We start from the raw sequence: 24,569 nt of genomic DNA, 5'->3' as shown, positions 1-24,569 counted from the left end.
TTTGTTGGTTCGGCGTGAGTACAAGGAAGGACCTGCCATCCCTTACGTCTAACTCAACAGCCGGCGTCTTTCTATGCAGCTTCTTCTGGATCCTTTGGGTGACGGCGGTTATTTTCACATCGCCGAAGCTCCGAGAGAGGTCACGCAGCTCGTTTGTCGCATCCTCCAAGGCCAGCCTTGCAGCCTGTTCGAACGGACTACACTGTTATTCAGCCCCGATCAGATGAACAAGGTATTGCTACTACGTTCCGCAGTATGCGTTTTTTATGGTGCTTACTACAGTACATTTAGAAAGCACTAGCCACAGCACGGTAGAGTACCGCCATCTTTAATTTATGCGGGAACTAGACATAACTTATAGATACCCCTGCGATTCGCAATTACACGGGATTGGAGCACGTAATCGCTCTGTGGTCGATTTCTCCGCATGGGCTGGTCTCAAGTGTATGTTTGGGAGGTTGAGTTCAGCACCTGCCACTTATGCAGACAAATTTTGAACCTGAACATCGTTATGGATGTTCAGGTTCATGTTGTGTAGCACATTGCGGTGTCGTCGCCCTTCTGTCCTTGTTCCCTGGCGCTGAATATGCTTTGCGAGTCAGTTTATCAACACGCGAAAGAAATGGCAACACTGAAGCGTGCGAACTTTACTGAGGCCAGTTGCGCTACTGAACCACAGTCGACTGAAATTTTTTATGCTCTATGAGAACTGTAGAGTTCGTCTGTCACACTTGCCTCTGCCATTACAAGGTAGTCAAAAAGTTATAATTGTTCAAAAATTAGGAACACTCATACATTGTGTAGAAATTTTGCGGTATTGTCACTCAGCTAGTGTTTTTAGCTTGTTTGTTATCTCCTAACCGCCCTGCCTCCTGAAATTGTAGCTAAACACACACACGCACAGGAAAAACACTACAGTCGCCTTTGAAATACCGATGACGAAGTGTCGTCTAACTGGGGCACTATAATGTATAATGTAAGCCTATTTGAAACTTTTCTATGCCAATTCTGCACTAAGCCCTCGAAGATTGGTCAAAAAATTTTGAGGCCACCCCCACTGCACCCTTCTTTCACGCGACATCACGAAGACTGCGAAAAAGCCCCTTCTGATATGATATGTGCCACTGATTGTGCATGATTATCCCGAATGAAAGAAAAATAGTAATTTCTTAGTTGACGGCTTTTTGACCATTAGCGAAAAAGACGTTGCTGGACAAGTTGCTCTTGGTCAAAAGTATTCGGGTTGGCCCACCCCGCCCCTCGGTCGCGCGACGTCAAAAGAGCGCGAAAACTCACCGCGTCAAAGTGACGTGTATGCGGTAAAGACGCATTATATGCCAAACAAAACTGTTTCTTTTTTTTTTTGTGAATAGCAGGAGACTGTTCCGATTCGAAAGGAAAGTGAGATGGCTGCCCGCCGAACGCTCTTGAACGGGCTGCTCGGAGCTGCAGGGGAGCACGGATTTATTTGCATATAATAAAACACTTCGCGTGGCAGTATGACGCTATCGGGATCTTTCGGCACGTATACGAGATCACTCGGCCAACTCTTCTTCACTGAAGATTCGTTTTAGCGGCACTTATAATCTCTTGTACGCCGCTGCAGTTTTCGATCAGCCACATCAAGCTAAATAAAGCGATGAATGAGTGAGTGAGTGAGTGAGTGAGTGAGTGAGTGAGTGAGTGAGTGAGTGAGTGAGTGAGTGAGTGAGTGAGTGAGTGAGTGAGTGAGTGAGCGAGCGAGCGAGCGAGTGAGTGAGTGAGTGAGTGAGTGAGTGAGTGAGTGAGTGAGTGAGTGAGTGAGTGAGTGACAACTTTATTAATCAAATGCGTGACGCGTACAGGAGGCCAAGCTACGTAGGCATCCAGGCTGTGCTTCGCGATGACGTTTTCTGCTCGTGCCAGGAAGCGCACCAATCGCAGACGCCGACACCACCCTCTTCATCCGGCTATCTACTTTCAGTGTGCTGGCTCGGCCCCATCGAAACTCTCTCCACTTGAGCGTGCTCCCTGCCTCTTGCCAGCCAATTATATAAGAAAAACTTCTGAATGTAGGCAGTTGTATTCGCCTTGAAAGCAAGAAAGTGACACCCTATAAATGATAAGTGCACTGGATGGTCTTCAAGCAGCGCTCCGTGTTACTGCCCGATGCTTGTGTCAGTGGTTACCTATATTTGACGTCACGAGATTCCAATAAAAACATATTGGAATAGTTTTGCGTTATAGGGCTAGTGTTACGGTATAAGAACGACGACTATATAAGCAGTCGGCCGACACGTGACTTCACCTAGGGTTGACCATTGCTGTACTAACTCTAGTAGAGAAAGCAAGAACACGGAAGGAAAGAACAAGTTAATTAACACGGCCTTGTAGTGCAAAGTTGATCTATTATATTACTGCAACAGATAAACGATTTCCACAGAACGCCTGTGATATTATGAAAATTTGTAGAAGCAGATATGTACCTTCAACGGCGGCGTAGCGGCTATGCCACTGATTTGCTAAGCACGAGATGTTGGGTTTCTGCATTTCGCTCCCCTCGAAATGCAGAAACGATCGTGCGCCACGCGTTAGATGTACGTTAAAAAACCCGGGTGGTTAAAATTAACGTGGAGTCACTCAGTTGGGCATGCCTCGCTGTAGTATTGTAGTTTTGGCAAGTAAAATATCAGATTTATTTTTTTTAGATTAGCTTCGCAGAACGTGGACAGTATATAACCTTCCGAATGCAAGAAACTGCTCAAGCAAGAATAAAAAGCTCCATGGGCATGATTAAATACAAGAAGACTTGCTTCAACGATATGCCATTGAGTATCATGCTACACGTTACATTCAGCAATGTTTCTCGTTTAAGGCCGGATTCGCAAAGGTCTCAAACGCCCCGCCCCGTCACCGTCACGGCACCAGCGTCCGCCATTAAACAAAGTTTTCTTACCAATTTCTCTTGAAGAAATAGCGCACCTGTGACATTGGCTGATGCTCCTAAGGACGCTGGTATCCTATATTTTACTAAAAACCGGCAAAAAAAAACACTATTCATGACGGACGACGCCGGTGCCGTGACGGTGACGGGATGGGCATTTCAGGGCCGTGTGAATCTGTTTCAATACGGCATACAAGTCTGGCTTCGAGCAATACCTATTTCGGCTTACGCAGTACATTTGATTGGACAATAGGTACATATTTTTTTAGATTGGCATGCAGTGTTTTTATTGAACGCGTATTAGCTAGACACAGGCAATAGGTCACAAGATACAATGTCATGAAATTTCACTGCTAGCATACATTGCAATGCGTCCTTCTTAGACAAACTCATTAATTTGAAATAATTTATAATTTTCATCAACAACGATTACGGTTAAGAGATGGATCTTATTGAGGAGTTATTAAATTTTTTTAGAGAATTCTTAAGTTGTAATGTAGTTTTGAAATTTCTTAATGAAGGATTTGAGAACAGTGTAATCAAATCATCTTAGCTGCACTTCGTATATTCCGTAACAGGTTCCAGCGACGCAAAATAGTACCTACGGAAGGTTAGAAGAGTACAGGTGAAAAATGAGACGATGGTAGAGCAGCGTTATTGTTCCTAGTGTACTGGCTACAAATTCTATATTCTGCGTCGTTGAACCACATTAAAAAACTATGTTATTTCATGACCCATTTTTTTCTTCGCGGTGCACTAGAAAGCGAACGATTTCATATTGAATTTCGCCGCTTTATCACGTACAGAGGTAAATTAGCTGAATTTCTTTGCACAAAGATGCAATATAGAATTTATTGCACTTCCTCAAACAGGCAAGCACATTAGTAATACTTGTTGGGGGGCTAGTTGGTGCATTTTTCGGCGCTATAACCCTCTTCTGCAAAACATATTAGCTTTCTTACGTCTAGTTGTCAAATCAGGAGTGCGTTGTGAAGTATTAAGGAGGTTAAAAGTGTCGTTGCGGGACCTGCTTCGCACGATAACAGAACCTGCAGTTTCCAAGAAATTAACAAATTTCATATGTCATATGTTACAACCAGTATTTCCCTAAATAACCAAGTGCCGTCAAGATTTTTATGAAATTGTTAGTAATGAGAGCGAACAGCGCAATATTGTGCGCGCTTTATTATATTAAAATGACATTCTTCAGGATATGGCGCGTTCTATTTTTAATAAAACTGTAAACACCATCATGCTAAAACATAAAAGGTTAGGTTAAAATTTCGTTTAAAATTATTGCACCCAATTTATATTTTGCAGTGACGCTCATGTCAAACTAATTAAAAATATCTGCTTATTTGTAACCTAGCATACGGTATTGGACTGAAATATGCTGGCATTAATGTTTAATGCGATTAGCCTTTTACTTTAAATGAATAGCATTCTTTGCCAACATCAGCCTTTTCGAGCCTGTCTAGCTATCTATCTAGCCTCTCACGCTGACACAGTGACCTTTCTCGACTTGCTCGGGCTCTAGCTGCGTGCGTCTGGTCATTTACGCAGTCGTGATCACCTCAGTGTTGTCATTGCCTGTTCGTGACATTTCTCGTAAAACCGTCGTCGTCAAGCCTCCTACCTCTATCCTGCGACCCGACTTCTGTAGTAGCTTGGGCGACGAGGGGCCCTATAACGTAAAACAAATCCAATATGTTTTTATTCCAATCTACTGACGTCAAATTTACGTAGCCCCGACGCAAGCATCGTGCGGTCACCCGCGGGGTATATCCTTGTTCAGAGGACGTCACTTTGTTTGTTTGAAAAAGGAACATCATTGCCTACACTGAGCGGCTTGTCTTATCTAATTGGCTGAAGAAAGGCGAGGAGCATGCTCAAGTGGAGAGGGGCTCGATGAGGCCAATCCAGTGCATGAAAATTGACAGCCGGATGAAGAGGGTGATGCCGACGTCCGCCATTGGTCCGCTTTCCCTTACTTAGCTGTAGTACCTAGTCGAAAATCACCGCGGAATGCTACGGAAGGTTAAGAATACCGCTAAAACGGATCCTCAATAAGGTAGAGTCGGCAGAGCGAGATCACAAACGTGTAGAAAGTGCCCGAAAACGTTACACGTTGCCGCAGGAAGCTTTATTATACGCAAATAAACATATGCTTTCCGGCAGGTGGGATTAGCCAGTGCCTGAGCGATCGGGGGCAGCCATCTTTTATTCCTTTCGAAACAAGGCAGCCTGCGGTTATTCAGAAGACAATTCAGTTTTGTTCGGTATAATTATGCATCTTTGACGCGCACACGTCACTTTGACGCGGTGAGTTTTCGCGGTTATGTGACGTCGCGTGACAGGCAGGTGAGGTGGGTGCAGCCCGAACATTTTTGACCAATAGCCAAGGGCTAATGGCGAAAAGGCGCCTGATAAGAAATACCTATATTTGTTTTGTTATGTCCATTCATACGTAATCTGTGTGTGCACTTTGTGTCAGATGGGGAGCTATCGCGACGTCGCGTGACAGACAGGCGAAGTGGGGGTGATCCAAAAAAGTGTTTGACCAATCGCGGGGGGCTGATTGCACAATTGTAATAGAAACATTTGGAGTAGCTTTACGTTATAGCACCGTATGTGTAGTGTCGTAGTCGAGATGCCGTCGTGTTCGTTGCAACTCTGTTCTTTCACTTTTCCATCCGATATTCTTCATGTAGTTGTCGTCACGCCGTCATTGTCACGCAGCCACAATGCGTTCGCTGTCGCACCGTCGTAGTAATGCTCTCGAGTTCTTTCGATCGCCGTCATTCTACCTTCGTGATCCGACACTCATCATGCTGTCATTGTCACGCCTTCTACTCCTACCCAGTGCTCTAACTACATAGCATGGGTCACTAGGTATGTCATCGGTGTTGCGATGCCGTCGTGGTCGCCACATCATCGTCATTTCCATTTGTCATGCGACTCCTGTCACGTCATCACGGTAATCACGCCGTCCCCGTCATGCCGTCGTCTTCAGGCTGTCGTTTTAACTTTGACAACAATTCAGTAACGTGCCCCCAATATCGTCGTGACGTCGTCGCCATGTCACTTTCGTCTTTCCATCGCTGTCAATGTTTCTTCGCCATTTTATTGCAAACAAGCTATTCTCCTTCAAATATGATTAGGGCGGCCTTGTCATGACGTAATCGTCAAACATTCGCTTTCATGTACCCATTCTCGTACCGTCGTCGTAATTTCGTTGTGGTCGTGCAATCATGGTCCCTGCAGCTTTGCCATGCCGTCGTCGTCACGCCCTCATCGTCACGTACCTTTCGCGATACAGTCATGGTAACGTCACTGTCATCATACACTCGTTATTCGATTGTTCTGACGCAATTGTCATGCCATCGTCGTCACTGCATGGTCATCATACAGTCGTCGTCAGGCATGTGTGGCTATACTGTCGTCTGGCTGCTATCGCAATCCTTTTATTGTAATATTTGTAACTTCGACATCCACCACTCGTCATGCCGTCATTGTCACACATCCATTGTCGATCCATCGACGTCATTTCCCGTTCGTCGTGCCTAAATTGAATCGTGATTATGCCACCACTGCCACGCCATCGGCGTGATTGCGCCGTGTTCACAAGGATGCTACCAAGCATCCTTTGTGATACCGTCGGCGTCACGTCGTCGTGGTCGTGCCGCTTCGTGGGGCTGCCTGCACAGTGTCGTCATGCCATTGTCGTCACACAGCTGTCGCCTCATTGTTCGCATGTGGTAGACATGTTGTCGCCGCAATACCATCGTCATAATTCAGGAATCCATATCTCATTGTGTTTATGCCGTCGTTCTTATACGCCTTTGTCGTTTCGTTGATATAATTCCGTTTGCCTCATTACATTGCCTTTGCGTCTGGTTCGTACTATCGTTTTCTTGCCAAAATGCTTATTGGCGACCTTGGTAGGTGAGCACAAAGTGGGGCAATGTCGGTGTATGTACTATATATCCGACGCCTATGCTAAGAATTCTCAAAATTATTAATACACATAGTAAATAAATGACTTCAGCAATGTGACCTGTCGCTATATTGATTGACTGCTATTCGCATCACCGTTGACAGTTATCGTAAGAGGAGTTCTACAATGATTTTAAGCATGAAGTGCTTTTAGCTTCCGTTATCGGTGACCTTCAAGTGACCTTGAAGCCATGGCCGTTACCGAATGAGATGATCGGAGCAACTAGTCAAAACTTAAGAGAATTCGGTGTCTGGCCCCGCACCCTTTGTACAGAACCACATTACATAGGCTAGTTAGAGCCCAAGCAAGTTACAAAAAATATTACTTCTGAGGTCATCTTAATATTTGTTCACCATATCCGTAAAGCTGTAACTTCTAGTATGCCCAACATTTATTTGCCGTTTCCTTTAGCGACGTTCAAAAGGCAGATAGACCCGCCGTGGTTTCTTAGTGGCTATAGTGTTGGGCTGCTAAGCAAGAGGTCACATGATCGAATTCCGGGTGTGGCGGCCGCATTTCGATGGAGGCGAGATGCACAAACACCCGTGTACTTAGATTCAGTTGCACGTTAAAGAATCCCAGTTTGTCCAAATTTACGGAGTGCCCACTACGGCATTCCTCATAATCATATAGTGGTTTTGGCACGTAAAACCTGAAAATTTAATTTTGTTAAGGCAGGTAAAGGCACTATACACTTCATTCTCATCTTTTGCGCTGAGACAGGGTTACCGGTGGTCATTTAAACGCCAGCGGTCCGTGAGTTCCGCGGCATAGGTTTTGCGTTGCATCAAGAGATGGCGCCACGCTGCGTGGCTCCTGGGCAATGCGCTCTATCTCCTTTGCGTCTTTTGCTGGCTATCGTTCCCTCTTCAGGGGCTTTTCTTCTTCTAGCTGGAGAGCGTACGTATGAAAGAGTACACAGTATTGCGTGGTCTGGTGCGGTGGGGTATGCCGTTGCGAGCATGCACTACACACATTTTATGATATTGCTTAGTATCATCTCAAACCAATCTGCTTCGCCTAATCTTGCATACATACGCTTACATCTACCCTCGATTACCGGAGAGCCAGGAATTTTATTTCAGTTTTCTATCCTTTCAGGACAGTACAACAAAGTAGATCTTTGTCAAGGATTGCGTTAAAAAATATGGTAATAGCTTTGCGCTGGTTAGGACTAATATTTCAGTGCTTGTGGTTTGTGGTCCTCTTCATATTCTATGCGTAACTCTATCGCTTTCTTGAAGCATATCTACAAGGAGGTGTCTTCAGGGTTTAGAACAAAAATAAATCCAAAATTGAAAATTACGCTTATTATAATCGGTGAGCAGGCTGGGCAATATGATAAGTATCAACGGGGCAACGAAGGAACTTGCTGGTAGCATAACCTCATAGGTGCAAGCGACAAAACAAGCTCAGCGGCTATTCCGAAACTTTTTGCGAATGGCGTCTACCCTGTCACAAATGGTTTTCAAAATGAATAAAATTTTGACTAAAAGACCAAAACAATATCCGTTGCGCTCAGGCAACTGTCATGCGAAAAATGTGTTTTTATGAATGCCCCTTCCGCATCTGTATGTGCCATGCTGTTCGGAATTAGTTACGGAGGTTGCAATCATTACGACGCATATTTTGGCGATACAGACCAGCACGCGTAATGAAATAGAATAAGAAGGTTCTTTTATGCTTTACGGCAACATCTCGACTCTGCACTTATAATTAGACTGCTGTTATTTGTGTTATAACGCGGATTTTCTTGATGTTCGTCTTTGCCTCCTTGCAGTGCACGTCTAAGTTGGTAAATCTGTGAGGTGATGGATTAATTTTCGCTTGCAAGATGTGTACTATCGGGGAAAGGGCAGTTTTAGTTTGTTTTTACCGTTTCTTTTTTCTTTCTTTCAGACGAGGTTACCTGTCACGATGTCACATTATCCTATTGGGACTTCGTATCAAAATCTACGACACTTCGTACAGGTGAGAAATGAAGGAGCGTAAATGACGCCCCTTAGATGACGACGCTTTTCCCTATGTGTGTGTTTGCTTGGAAACAGGATCACTTGAAAAATGAGATTCTATATGTGAAGATCGGCTGCGTACGCGTAGCGGCCTAACACCATCTAATAAACATTGGCGCGATGCGTGCGAATACCACCTGGACATTTCATAGATCTTAAGTGCGTCATCTTTGATGTTGCTGAGTGGTCACATTCCTAGCAAAGAGTAATAAATAGTCGCATAAGCGTGTGTAAAAGAAAAAAAAACACCTGCACCTAAAACAATAATGGCTGGTAAAGTATTAAAGCCGGAGCATGTCTACTCCCACGGAAAGGTTTTCTTTTTTTTTTTTGGCGAGATGGAGAGATGCTCAAGCACGGTAGTACAAACACTTAAACACATGAATTCAATTGGGTAAATTTCTTTCTCAGTTGTATTTTTATTATCCGGAAAGCATGCTTCACGTTATGTTCTAATTTTTTTCGAGTGTTCTGTGGATGTATTGATTAAGCGCTAACTTGGGCCCATTGGTACATGTGCGAAAAAGAACGAATAACGACTCAAACAACGGCACGTGAGGACAAGCGCAGACGAAGCATGCATCACTTTGTGATTTAGTCTTTCACGTCCTGATGATCGCAGTGTTATTCGTATTCTTGTCGTGTTACGTTTCACTTAAACTGACATATTAATTGTGGTATGCAAAAATATTGTCTGACTATAACATATGATAAATTGCTACTCATGTTTATTCTTTGATGTAATTCCGTTCATTGTTTTTTATCGTGTTCTACTAGTCGCAGTACAGACGATAACCAATGTATTGTACGTGTGATGGCTTCTGTTACGCGTATTTTTTGCATTCTTTTATTGAATGAATTACCCATCCGGCGCATGTTTCTTTGGACTAGACTGCAGAGTACCCCAAACATATTTCCCTGCAGCTTTTAGCCCAGAAATGCTTAAAGGATATCTTCTGATGAATTAAGGGCGTGTAATGGGGTTGAAGGAAAAAATTTCATGACATGAGGTCTTCACATCATGATTCGCGAAATATTACACTATGTACAGCTTGAAGGACTGTCACTGTTCTCGTATTTATTCTCCGGCCGTTTAGATTTCATTATTGAGCAAGATAAATAAGTGGCATTTCCTCAGCATCATTACTAATTTCCTCTTAAGATTTTCTGTTCTGATTCCTGTTTAAGTCATTACACTTTAGAGTGTCTGGCACGGTGTAAAACAAACGCAACGACTTTCCTGAGAAATTAGAGCCCCGGCAACACCAACTATATATTTCCTGTGGGATCAGTCGTGCAGATTGCGAGTTCCCTCTGAAATTGCAAAAATGGTCAACCTCTTGCAGCATTGATAAATTAGGCATATAAGCAGCACATTTTAAGTTGGCAACTTCAGGCACATATCATGTCTTCGACATGGCAAGAAAATCTTTCAATATTTGCTGACAATTTCTAGCACTATTGTGGCAAACATTCAGAGGTTCAACACTCCTAGAGCTCTCTGGTACCTACTGAATTTTAGACGACGGCTGATCAGCAACACGAGAACTTGCTCTGGGAATCGTAAAAGAAAACCTTTCTCTGCCTATCCACTTGAATTTCACTTGGCTGCAGCTGCTACACGATTGGCCGGTATCCCGATTCCTATATTTGTGAACACCAGTATACGACTGTTATACCTGCACCAAATGAAATTACCACCAAAGATGCTGGTGCAGGAAATGTTTGTTGATTGAGAGGGGTGCCAATAAGCTCACCTTTTTCTGTGACTAATAAAATAAAGTAATTCTTACGTATAACAACTTGATGTGGTGTTTACATTTTGCCGGAATCCAAACAGAAAAACAGGAAAAATGACTCACATTTTAAAGGGTATTGCAGACGACGCCTTGAACTTGCTGGTTATCGGCAACGTTTAAGCTATCGACGTCACTATCAAAGTATGCCGCCGCTTCGAACAAGCTAAGAGCCGTCGTAACACGCCCCATGTCGCGCGCCTGCCCAATACCGCTGCTATGTCGACTTATCAGTGCCATTTCCGCCAGCCATTTCCATGTGACAACGTAACTCGTGTTGTTCGCCACGAGTTCGAGGTTCCCTATTTGCCATCGTACTCCATGACGCCCACCGACCCATCAGCAGCCACGATTGCTCTAATCCAGGCCGTTGTCTGACAAGATTTAGAAAACGTGGGTCTCAACTCCGCAAATGGACATAGTATGTCCATAGTTGCTACGAGTCTAGAGGGTGACTGCAGAGTTAGTGGGACGGTAAAAACATGGAAGGCAGAGGTGGCGGAGGAAGCTGCCTTAGCACTGGCAATAGCCTCCACGGAAGCTAACATCGTAGTAAGCGACTGCAAGACAGCCGTCAAGAACTATGCAAAGGGAAGAATCTCGCCGGAAGCACTGAGAATTTGAAACAACTTTCGTGGAGATCGCGACATCCACATTATTTGGGCACCCGCGCACTCCTCCCTTCCCGGGAACGAAATAGCGCACAACCTGGCTCGAGAACTGACAGGCCGAGCAGGTGACACGCAACAAATACTGGGAACGGAGAGAGACCGGATGACCAGCTTTAACGAGATCACCAAACATTATAAATTGGGAAGGGCCCATTTCCCCCCGGCACACTCCTCGTTAAATAGACGGCAAGCAACGGCATGGCGCCTCTTACAAACAGATACATATCCGAACCCGGTGGCCTACCACCGCTACTACCCGGACCTTTACACGGATAGATGTAGATTCTGTGAAGAAAGGGCGGACCTACAACATATTGTTTGGGCTTGTCCTCGTACACCCATACAGAATAAAATAATTAAGACCAGAGAGCAGTGGGAGACCGCGCTGCTCAGCTGTGCACCGGAAGACCAACTCAAGGCAATCCAGCAGGCCGAAGATGCCGCCAGGGCCCAAGGGCTCGAGGCCGTCATTTAGGTAGAGGCCTAGGTCTCAAATCTGCTGTGCACAAATGAAGTTTATTCCTCCTCCTCCTCAACTCCGTGTAGTCGTCGACCCACGAACCCAGCGTGTAGCACTTCTCTCGCGGCTCTCCTCGTCCCCGACAATCTTTTCCCGCCACTTCCCGCAACCCATGTGGATGGCGCACCTCTGACGACAAGCCCATCTCTTTCCATTGCTACGGCACTGGCCACATCGCTCACCATTACCGGAACTCGAACAACTCCGCGCAACCAATGCAACGCTGGTAGAAACCACGCGCCGGCTTGCCGAAGAGCTAGCCGAGGTCAAGAAAGAACTTCAAGCACAGCAAGCCCATCCAAGGACAGCCCCAGCTCAGTCACCCCAGACACCTACACCCGCCCTTATGCCCGAGCAGAAAACCGACACGCCATCACATTGAGGCATACAATCAATGGACACAACCCAAGACGAGCCCCAGGAGGAGAAGACCACTGATCCAACCCCCAAAAGACAAGCACGCACCGAACTTCCACCCACCGCTGTCCACGAGCAGAACACCGATACGCCATCGCACCAAGGCACAGAATCAAAGTACAAAACCCGGGAAGAGCCCCAGGAGGAGAAGACCACTGACCCAACCACCAAGAAACGAACACGCACTTCACCACGACATTAGAAGGACTTGACCTAATGGGAAACTCAGCTCGAAGCCAAAATTGAAGCGCTCGACAACACGTACGCCAGCACGGCTGCCGTGACCGACCAACGACTGGCGCGGCTGGAGGAACTGATCAGCACGTCCTTCCGCACCATACAAGGGCGTTTCGACTTCATTGAACACACCCTCAAGCCCATAGTGCGCAGACCCATCTTTTCAGCACAATTCGCCAACCACCCATACCTACAAGAACAGACGCAAGCTCCACCTTCGCCACAACTATGTCCCAGCCCCTATCCACAATAAGATCGCTACCGGGCCTTACGATCTGGCAGTGGAACTGCAGCAGTTACAACAACAAGAATGCAGTGCTGCAACAACATATCACCACAGTAAACAAGAAACCTGACATTATCTTGCTGCAACAAACAGCGACGGTGACCCCCCCCCCCCCTCGCTGGGTATCGCGCTCACGTTGGCCCAACGGAGGGACGGGGCGTCTGCACGTTCGTCCGCAAAGGGCTCACGTTCATCGAGCACCAGCTTAAACTCGGTCGCAGCAGGGTGAAATAGGCCTTCACCGAAATCATCCCAAGCAAACAACGGAAAAGCAGCCTGTTCATCGCCAACATCTACAGTAACCCCAAGCACCAAACACAGATATTCAAGACCGTACTGCACACTTCCAGCACCCATGCCAGAGACAAAACGTTACTGATAGGAGGGGACTTCAACGCCTCCCATCGAGCGTGGGGTTACGTGAAGGACACGGCCAAGGGACGGGACCTATTACAGGATACGCTGGACCACAACTGTGTCCTGATCGCGGACCCCGCACATCCCACCCGCATCGGCAACTCCGTAGCACGAGACACCACACCAGACCTTACCGTCATCAAAAATGACCACACGGGCAAAGTAACATGGCACAACACTGGCGTCGACCTGGGCAGTGACCACTACATCCTCGAAATTACGATACCCAACCAATTACGGAGCAATAACATTTTACACAAGTGGACGGACTGGGACGGATTCTGTAAGGGACGCTTCACCACCGCACAAGACATCACAGAGATCGAAACCTGGACGGCGGAGCTTCGCGACGTAGTGCGCTTAGCCACAAAGACCATAGAAACAGACGAGGACTTCACCATCATGGACAGCCGCCTGGCCCATCTGATCGAGGCCAAACGTTCGATACAGGCGCGTTGGAAGCAGCAGCGGTTGAATCGAAAATTGAGGAAGAAGGTGGCTGACGTAAACAGGGCCATGGAACACCATTGCGTGCTCCTGTGCCATCAGCATCTGCAACCGAGCTGACAGGGAACTGCATCGCAGTTGCACATGGAATCTATATCGGCAGCTTCTAGACAAAACAAAGAACAAGTCATAGCAGCGCGACCAGCTTGCCCGTCTCATGCACACCATCACACAACAACAAGGAAAAGACGATGTTATCAAGAGCCTGGAAGCCAAGTATCTGCCGGACACGCCAACGGAAACCCACCCGCCGTACGGGGGGCTGCCCAACGCGTTGCTCGACTGAGACATTGCCCTATCAGAGGTACGGGTAGCGCTGCAGGAACTCAACACCCGCTCAGCAGCCGGCCCCGATCTCGTTCCCAAAAGATACCACGCAACCTTGACGATAGTTCGATAGAGGCCCTAACCCATTACTTCGATGAATCCTGGCATTCGGGCAAGCTCTGCTGAGTGGAAAACAGCAAGAAAGACCTTGGTTGCGAAACCGGGCAAACCACTGGACATCGGCAACCTGCGTCCCATCTCGCTCACCTCCTGCATGGGAAAGGTGATGGAGCACGTGGTCGCCAACCAGTGGCAGGAATACCTAGAGAGGGAAGGCCTCTATCCTGACAGGATGATCGGTTTCCGGCGCAGATTCTGCACACAAGATGCCGCGTTACAACTGAAACAAGAAATCATCGACAACAAGACACAAGACAGCAAAGTAATTCTGGGGTTGTATCTATAAAGTCCATTTGACAAAGTGAAGCACTCAGCCATACTAGCACAATTATCAAGACAACATCGTGGTAACGAGCTACAATTATATTCAAGACTTCTTGACCAACTGCACGGTGGAACTGCACGCCGAAGACATAAAGCTCCTCGAACACAAGCTCGGTAGTAAAAGTTCTCCGCAGGGTTCGGTCTTCTCGCCGTTGCTCTTTAACCTCGTCATGATCGGGGTAGCGAGGGCAGTAGCAGGGACCGGCGTCCGGCATACGATCTACGCCGACGACATTACCCTGTGGGCGGCGGGCGGCACCGACGCCAGCATCGAGCAACAGCTGCAAGTGGCGGTTACCGCGATCGAGCAGCACCTTGACGGCACAGGCCTAATGTGCTCGCCCACAAAATTCGAGCTGTTTGTCCTCACACCGCTTCGACCGGCACGAAAGCGCCCTCTCCTTCGTGAGTGTGACCACATCAAGATTGTGAATGCATCGGGGCAACGCATCCCCGAAGTTCCCAAGATCAGGCTCCTCGGCCTGCTGCTCAACGAGAGCGGCCGCAACGACGAGACCATCAACAAGCTTACCGCCAAGGCAATGGACGCCATCCGGCTCATACACCGAGTCTCTACACAACGGGCGGGCATGCGCGAAAACAGTCTCGTGCGCCTTGTCCAGTCGTTCGTGATCAGTCACATCGCCTACGTTGCGGCCTACTTCAACTGACAGGTCACTTACAGGACCAAGATCAACGCGCTGACCAGACGGGCCCACAAGACGGCACTGGGCTGAATGGAGACCACGAGTGCGGCTCGGCTCCTGCAGCTCGGCGTCCATAACACCCTAGAAGAAATAGCCGAGGCGCAGCTTACCACGCAAATGGAGCGCCTCTCTACCACCAAGACGGGTCGTAGTATACTGACGTCCTTGGATTACAACCCCCAAGCTCCCAGCCGGCAACCCTGCGAGATCACAGAGGAGGCGCGGGCCCACATTTACGTGGACCCCATGCCAAAGAACATGCACCCAGAGTACAACCAAGAACGGCGACAGGCGCGAGCCTAGGCCCTCACCTAACAACACGCCCAAGACTCACACGTTCGGTACGTGGACGCAGAAGAATACAAGCGGGAAGCCTTCGCGGCAGTGGTCGTTGCGGCGGCTACCGGCACTAAGACAACGGCAGCGAGTCGTGCGGGGCACGAACGCCAGAGACTCCGAGGAGGTTGCCATCGCTCTGGCGATCACCGAGGCCGAGTGTCGCACCGTGCTCAGTGACTCGAGGAATGCCGTGCAAAACATGGCCAAGGGGCGAATATGCGCGCCGGCGGCTGCCATCATCGGCAAGCTCCAACTTCAAGGCCACGGCGGCACCGTCCGTATCAGGTGGTTCCCGGCGCACGCCGGCGAGTTTGCATCCTCACCGAACCACAACGAGACGGCCCGTTCGGCGGCGCGAGCTCTTACCTTCCGCGCCCCCGAGAGTGACCGTTTCGTGTGGTGGTTCGAAACCAAGGACAGATTGACCAGTTATGCCGAAGTAATCAAGTGTTACCGCTTAGATCAACGGACAATGCCGCCTCCCCACCCGGCACTTAGTCGCGAGGAGGCCGTAATTCTAAGGCAGATACAGACCGCGTCACTCCTCGCCCCCGCAATGCTGCACGTGCTTCACCCAGAGCTCTATCCGAGTGGGCTGTGCGGTGTTTGTGTAGCAGTTCCGGCGGACCAATGGTGCATAATGTGGGACTGTGCCGGGTTCCCGACGGCAGCTACGTCCGCTACTTACCCGCCCGAACTTCAAGGTGCACTGCAGTCTGCAGACAAGGACACATAACTATGGGCCGTCCAGCAAGCCCGGGGTATGCTCGAAAAGCACAAGCCTCATGACCCACTACAAACGGGCCCAAATGGGGTAGTGCAGAGTAGGGTATAACCCCGGGTCGACGATTAACGACCCGGGGTTATACGACGATCCCGGGTCGACCCGGGGTCTTCGACCCGGGTATAAGCCCGGGTCGACGATCCCTCAGATCTCTGATCCTCTGCTCTCAGATCCTCTGCTTTCTTTGCCCACGAACCAGAACCTTCTTGAAGTTGACGTTGAAGACATTGCTGTCACTGCGCTGATTGACACAGGTGCACAGCTCTCCATCGTCAGCGCTGCGCTCCAACGACAAATTAATAATCTCGTTACTGCTGCAACCACATGCGTCATCCGCGTTGCGTATAGCGATACTGTGCCTGTCATCAGTATCTGTATAGCACCCGTAAGCATCGCTGCCGCCACACCACCTCTGCTTTGTGCCGTGATTGCCCATTGTCCACAGGACTTATATCTCGGCACAGATTTTGTCGCCCGACATTCGGCTCCTATTGACCGCTCCGCCAATCAAACATGCAGTCGAAAATGGTCATCCGGCATGTCAAACGCGTCGTCTGGCTATCCTTGTTCCCGTCGGCAACGGCGAAGTGCCACCGCCATAGAGGGGCCGCGATTTTTTGTTCCTTTGGAAACGACACTGCATCTGGCTGCGCCAAAACTTCATGCCTTACGCTCTGCATGATGAGTGCTTCAGCGTCACTTTGACGTTTCTGGTTTTGGCAGGTTCCTGACATCGCGTCATTGACAGACGAATTGGGCGCGGCCCGGTAACTTTCGACCAGTGGCAGCGCGGTGATGGCGGCAAAAGGCATAAAAAAGAAATAGAATCCCAACAAAGTCGCACCACTAATTCCAAGTTGTGCCTGCAAATTTGATAAATATATCACATTACCTAATTTCCTGCAGTCCTCGACTGCGCCTTTGTTCCCTTTGTACCCACTCTGTAATCGTGATTGTGCACCGGTTAGCTCTTTTACGAATCACATGACCTGCCGAGCTTCATTGGTTTCTCATCAAAGAGCTAGAGTCATATATTCAACTATCAAAAAAGCCACAAGTTTCTTCTCTCGCACCCTCTCTTTATCGCGCAAGTGCACAAACCTCCGGCGCCTCCGGAAATTCCACGCCTCGCTGCGCTGTGCTTACAATCAATTGTAATGTCACTGCCCGACTGTCAGATGGGGAGGCCGCGTTTGGTTTCTTCAGCCGGAGAGCAGGCTGCGTTGAAGGAATGGCAGCGGGAGCGAGCCGGGCGTGGTGCGTTCGGCCGAAGAACAGGTGCCGTTTGATGAACCCCACCGGGAACTCGCTCGAGAAAGGGCTCGTCGTCGACCTGCCAACCTCGCGGTGAGGGAGCGCAAAGTCGAGGCATTACGACAAGGAGTCGCGAATCCCGAGCTTCGCTTGCATCCCTCTTCACAGTAGTGGTAGAGTGGTAAATTTTTAGTGAATGGCACGCACGTCAGTTGCGATAAATCGTAATACGCCACCCCTATATACTGGTTAGCTGCAATGGTGGCACTATGCTGCAGTAGGCAGGCAACCAATGAAACACGACGATCTTCAGCCTACAATCCTCTCTGCGTTTACTGTTCATGTCTTGAACAAGCGTGTCCTTATTGCAGCGTAACTGCTAGAACCTCGTGGGGCAGGGGGGTGAGGCGATGGAAAAGGGGCGTTTTTCTCGTGCGGTTGCTACGGTGCCTCGATGTCGTCCTCGCCCGCAGCTCCGTACAGACTGGAGGCAACCGCACTGTCTACTACGGCGTTGGCCAGGCAAATCGCGGACGCCGTAGTAGACACCTGTTGTCGGCGTTGGTCTGTCTAGAAAGTGATCTGCGATGTCGCTAAAATGCGCGCCGGCGTGGGCCTCATCTTCAAAGATATCTGGGATATTTGTATAATGCGCGTAGTACTGGTAGCTTGGGTCGCGCAGGGTTTTCGAAGTTTCTTACGCGTTGAAGTGACCGATGCGCGGAGGTCAATTCGCTCGCGGCTGCCTGCCGCGATTCTTAACTCCATAGTTTTACACAGACAGTTTCAGCTGTCATCGAGCGATATGTGTTCATGTTTACCTGTGCGCGTGTCACACCGTGCTGGTTAATTTAGTTAAAACACGTTGACGGGCTAGTTGGTTTGAATCCATGATAGAATGTGTAAGCGCGACTGAACGAGGACTTACAAAGAAGCAGACACACAAAGACAGCGCTGTCTTCGTGTGTCTGTTTCTTTCTGCGTCCTCGCTGAGCCACCCTTACACATTCTTCATTCTTAATTTAGTAAGTAAGCGAATGTTCGCAAGTGTATGCGGTCGATAAAACTACTATCCTTTCTTCGTACAGCTATCTTCTAATTTGCTGTTGCAATCAGTGCTTCGCATTTCCGGTGGAACTGAGGTTTTTTTTAGCCGCTTTATGCACTGCATTTCTCAAAAGCAATGCCGGAATGCAAAACACAATATCAGGTTCATGTACATTGCGACACGCGCACGGAGCCATTTCGAGATGGTAAAGGCAACCTATAATGTGTATGGAGGGAAGAATAGGGATGCCAGTGATTGCACTGAGATGTACGACACATATCTCCCTACTCCTAGGGATTCCGTACATATTATGTAACAGTGGCACAGACCCATTCTGGAGTATTAGCAAGAAATAGGCGCATACCTAGAGGCGCATACGTAATGACCAAATCAAAGAAAAGCAAATTAGTGAAAGACCCCGTTCAATACAAAGCGCAATTCCATTGACAGATAAGTGTATGCCGATCGACGCCAGTAGCAACAGCTACGTGAAATCCGCGTAGGTATAGGCTTGAAAGTTATGCCCTAATAAATAGGTAAAACTCTAGGACCTTTCTGAGAAGAGAGAGCACGTCATCTTTACATATGACCTTCAGGCACCATTATTTATTGGAATTGTATAGAATGTGCAATATAGCATGTCGCTTTGATTGTAATTCTAATATGTGAATAATTGGTTTTTGTAACCGTATTCTTGTATTTTCATCCTTACCCTCTTTGGACCTGGAGTTTGCAGTATGCAACAAATAATCTAAAGAAAATATTCGATGCCACGCGCCTGTGTAAGCGGGATAATATAAGCTAAGCGTCTTCTTCTTTATTGCAGAACAATAAAAAAAAGAACTTTCTCATGTATGATTATGGCGCCGTCGAGAACAAGGAGCGCTATGGACAGGTAAGACAATGAGAATATATTTTTAACTAGATGGCAGTGCACGTCGAAGGCCGATAAATGACGAGGATAAGAACACAAATTATTAGCACATGCGGCCACTGCCAAATGAAATTGATAAATGTGTCAAATTGAGATACTTTGTAAAGCAGGGCTCATAAGTTTTGGTTAGCAGCGCAGGTATACCAGAGGCTACAGAAGAGAGAGCACAGCGTTTATTACCACAACAGAATTTCAGCGCTCTGTTCTGTCTTATGTTCACTGCGGTGTTCGTGCGCTGGTGATCAACACTGTTTAACAACCGAAGTTTATTTAAGGATTCCATTCGCTTTTCAGCGAAAGCTAATATCACACAATAAAGAGGGCCCATACTTGAAGAACGTTCAAGACTATTCAAAAATATGCCGCATATCAGATCACTACCAGGCGGTGCTGTGAGCGATGCGATGCATGTGAATTACGGCGCTCATGTAGAGACGATTTCTTGGCAATAGTGAACAATAAAGCAATGCTGATACACTTTTCTTTCAGCTACAGTGATAGGCTTGGATGGCCTCACGTTCTATGTTGTTCTGTTATTTTGTGTTGCTGTCCTCGCAGTGTTGCGGCAACTCACTTTTCGAAATGTAAGCCACATTCTAATGCGCACATCACTGTTTTGAAACTGAGCGCGATTTCTTATACCCTTTCAACCGATTTCATGGACCTATCCAGAGGATAGTGCAGTCAAACACAAAGGTTGATCGTATGGTGGTATAGATATCTTGCACGTTGCGTCAAGGAGGCAGCTTTTCAACGTGTTCGGTCAAAAACATGGCGTCTATGCTGACGTCAGTGCAAGCCGCCTATACCGCGCAGTACCGCACATTGGCACGGCGGGTAAGAGGGACGTTCTCGCATTCTTACCTTGAGACAGCTAGCGTTTGGATGCACTCTCGCTGATATCTCTGGTGCAATATGCGGAAACTTTGGTTTAATATGTCTCACCTCTGGTCGAAGCTGCTGACTGCTGTCGTTTGAGGCATTGCGCCTCTGGTCGCAGACGATGCACAAGGTTCAGTAACGGTTGTTGAGGAAGTGATGCTCAAAGTGCCGGTTGGCTCCCGCGTATAGCCAAAGCACGGTGGCAAGGGGAGTGCCACCCACAACACGTAGAGCCGTATCATAACAAAAATAATCACTTTTCAAGGCATGCTAAACGCATTCTTAAACAGCAACCGTGGTTCGTCCTTCAAAATGTTTGTGCCCTTTCGCATGTGCCTTCAAGTGCGCTTATACTATTACAATATATCAACATATTTATATTTCAGCGTTTGGTCAGGAGACGGAGACAGGAGACGAAAGATCTGATTAAGAAATGGCAATGTATCAAAGCCTCTAACGCTACAGCTAGAATCGAACTGGCAGAACTTTCGAAGTTAACGAACAAGCGTAAGGCAGCTGACATAAGGAGGTATAATATGGATAGAATTGAACATGCTCTACGGAACGGAGGAAGCCTAAAAGCAGTGAAGGAGAAACTAGGAATAGGCAAGAATCAGATGTATGCGTTAACAGACAAAGCCGGCAATATCATTACTAATATGGATACGATAGATCAAGTGGCTGAGGAGTTCTATAGAGATTTATGCAGCGCCAGTGGCACCCACGGCGACAATGGAAGAGGGAATAGTGTAAGGGAATTTGACACCCCACAAATAACGCCAGAAGAAGTAAAGAAGGCGTCGGGAGCTGTGCAAAGGGGGAAGGCAGCTGGGGAAGATCAGGTAACAACAGATTTGTTGAAGGATGGTGGGCAGATTATTCTAGAGAAACTGGCCACCCTGTATACGCAATGTCTCATGACCTCGAGCGTACCGGAATCTTGCAAAAACGCTAATGTAATCCTAATCCATAAGAAAGGGGACGCCAAAGACTTGCAAAATTATAGAGCTATCAGCTTACTGTCAGTTGCCTACAAACTATTTACTAAGGTAATCGCAAATAGAATCAGGAACACCTTAGACTTCTGTCAATTAAAGGACCAGGCAGCATTCCGTAAAGGCTACACAACAATAGAATATATTCACACGATCAATCAGGTGACAGAGAAATGTGTGGAATGTAACCAACCCTTATATATAGCTTTCATTGATTAGGAGAAAGCGTTTCATTCTGTCGAAACATCAGCAGTCATGGAGGAATTATGGAATCAGGGTGTAGACGAGCCTTATGTAAAAATACTGACAGATATCTATAGCGGCTCCGCAGCCACCATAGTCCTCCATATAGAAAGCAACACAATCGGTGCTCTCGGGAGAAAAGAAGCTGGTAAAGAAGCGTTAGCCTGTAATCGTCTAGATAAAACATAGCATGATTTACGCAGCTTAGAAACAAGGTGAGGCTATAAACTCCTGCTTAACACAAATAGAAAGCGCTTTATTGAATATGCAGAGAGTTTAGCGAGCGTATTTTCGCCTCGATGCTATTGTTCAAGGAACGGGACGAAGGAGAAGAAAGGCCCTAGAAGAAGGTGGGCAAAGAAAAAAGGAAAATTAGAGACAAAAATGCAGGTAATGGGGTAGGTCTCCTATTCGACACATGCAGACGGTAAATTCAAATTAAGATAACATCACAGACTTGATGAGACAATGTGCGTGAGTTTAGACAACAAACCAATTGACTCAATATATAAGGACATGAAGTCCAGGTTATTGCGCTGTTATTATGGGCAAGTCCAGGAACCCAGCGTCTGTGTCAATGTCAAGGGGCCTTGGTCGATCGTTTCCATGTTTACCTTATATTGATGTCGCTCGTCCCTATAAGCTGCGTATTGGAGCAAGATGTGCTCTAGAGATCCTACTGCGCCACAGTTTAGCGTGAAGCAACTAGCACCAGTTAAGCATGCGCAAAGCCATGCATAAATTAGATCCAAAAACAGGAACTTTGTGATAGCTGATGCGATGAATACACCGGGCCACGTGAATACAACAAAATCAGTGCTTGTAAGCCTGAGCAGTTTTAACACAGCACGATCCACTCATACGGTTCTACCCTACTTTGCGCAACATTAACATAGCGGCATGCCGTAGAAGTAGCAAACGGCAAAGGAACTAAGCGAAATCATTTTAACCTGCATGCTGCGCTACGGACAAATCATACCAAGAAATAGGTAGGCCGAGATCAACGTCGTCGCTTGCCCGTGTACATGATCTAGTGCAAGAAACACGGAGATGACAATATGAAACGCAGGAATAAGGAATTTCCCGCCGAATGGCGGTGATCCTTTGCTGCGGTTGCTCCCGCTCATGAGGCATCGACAGGAATGTTTAGAACCACGTCGCCGGTATGCTCTCGTAGGTATTTGTGCACACTCCACCGTGTAATAGTTGTTTTCTGACATGCTTTAAAGCTTGGGATTTAAAAAAAAGATGGACTAAAAGAAGGAACCATGAGGGACAACGTAGAAACACACGAGGCACGGCTGCCACCTTCGCCTTTCCGAGTCCACTTAGCACGGCCGCCGCCAGGGACACCTCTGGCGGCACGTCACTGGTGTTCGTGAAACTGTCGTTTAAAATTTTTCTTGCTAACCCCAGTTTATCCTGTAAGAAAACCGAAATAACATGAATGATCGATTGCTTAACGTACTGATTTATTAACGTAATGAATGATTGATTGAGTGCTGAACAATTGAGTGAATGAGTGATTTTATTTACGTCTTTACGCTGCATGCGTTTGCAGGAGGAGCCTCCTGCTTACGATGTGGATAGAGTTACAGTACAGGTAGCAATCTTCTCGTCGGAGGGAGACACGGTCGCCGATCCGCAAGATGTGTCTCTGCTTGTGGAAAGACTGGGCTCAAAGCTACTCTTCAACAACGTGGTGCCACCAGTAGATTTACGTCACCTAGACTTCTTGAACGGCTATCAAGCAACAGATTTCCTACATGATATTATGATCGACACTTTAGAACAGTACGCCGGTACAAACCCTTCACCAGAGCAACAATGACCCTCAAGCGAATGCTAAATCCTTCACCATGTTGCGTGGAACACCGTAAATGTTAGTGGTATTTAACTGTCTCAAATGCATTTAATTCCTATTTTGCTTTTATATATGCTTGCCTGTGAATAAGAGTAGCTGACTCCATCCTCTACTTTAATTGCATATTAATAAAGCAACAATGGCACGCAAGAGGATCCATATGCTTTCTTCATCTTGGTCTTCTTGGTCCTCTTCATGGCGGCACTACCCCGCCCGCGATGGAGCGCCGTTCTGGAGCAAGCTACTCAGTCGCAGGAACAGTTCGCATGTAGGGCTTCAAGCGGCCGACATGAACAAGATCTTGGTTGTGCGCATGACAGGCCTGAGTCTTCGGCAGCAATCTCCTAAGTGACATCTGAGAGCTGCCATAGGTGTTGGTAGGTATTTGAATAACGCGATAGAAGTTTTCTGGTAGGCCAACACAATGAAATGGTTACCACAAGAGTACGAGGGAGTGGGGTAAAACCTTTACTCCCCTGTGTTGCCTACCCTAACGGGGATTCAGGGAACCTTGGGATGCAGTTAGGCGGACACCAGAAATCAGATGGGCATGTGTGGCTATCGTAGTTGCATGGCAAGCGGACGCGGTGGGCCACTGTATTCCAAAGTAAAGTATGGTGCCCAGATTCAGAACAAAATCACGGCCCAATGGTAGGTAAAACGGCGAGACGGAAGGGCTCACTTAATGGCGTAGCGTGTGGGGTAATCGGTCACAACAGCAACGAATTTATCGCCGGTATCGCTGACAGCAGGAAAGGGCCAAGCACTCGAGACCTGCGCGAAAGAAGGTTCTTTGGTAATATCTCGAAAGCCCTGCTGTTGGCATTGAAATAGGATTCCAGCGCTGACACGGGCCGCGAGCAGTAATATACCGGCTAATAGAGTGGTAAACACTGGACAAAAAAATAGGAACGGCGCCGGACTCTGTCGTAGGAGCGAGGAACGTCACGGTGCCCAGAAATAGC

General features: G+C 47.5%; 1 protein-coding gene across 1 annotated transcript; it reads left to right on the top strand.

Moving 5' to 3' along the window:
• The first annotated feature begins 19,515 nt into the window (after positions 1-19,515).
• On the top strand, positions 19,516-23,675 carry LOC142563537 (gastric triacylglycerol lipase-like). The gene is made up of 2 exons (XM_075674086.1): positions 19,516-19,581; positions 23,302-23,675. The coding sequence occupies exons 1-2, from the start codon at positions 19,537-19,539 to the stop codon at positions 23,569-23,571; spliced, it is 315 nt and encodes a 104-aa protein (XP_075530201.1). The 5' UTR covers positions 19,516-19,536; the 3' UTR covers positions 23,572-23,675.
• The last annotated feature ends 894 nt before the right edge of the window (positions 23,676-24,569 follow it).

This window comes from Dermacentor variabilis, chromosome 11, assembly GCF_050947875.1.
Source record: "Dermacentor variabilis isolate Ectoservices chromosome 11, ASM5094787v1, whole genome shotgun sequence".
Lineage (NCBI taxonomy): Eukaryota > Metazoa > Arthropoda > Arachnida > Ixodida > Ixodidae > Dermacentor > Dermacentor variabilis.
Note: the sequence above shows the minus strand (reverse complement) of the source record. Positions and strands in the feature narration are given on the sequence as shown.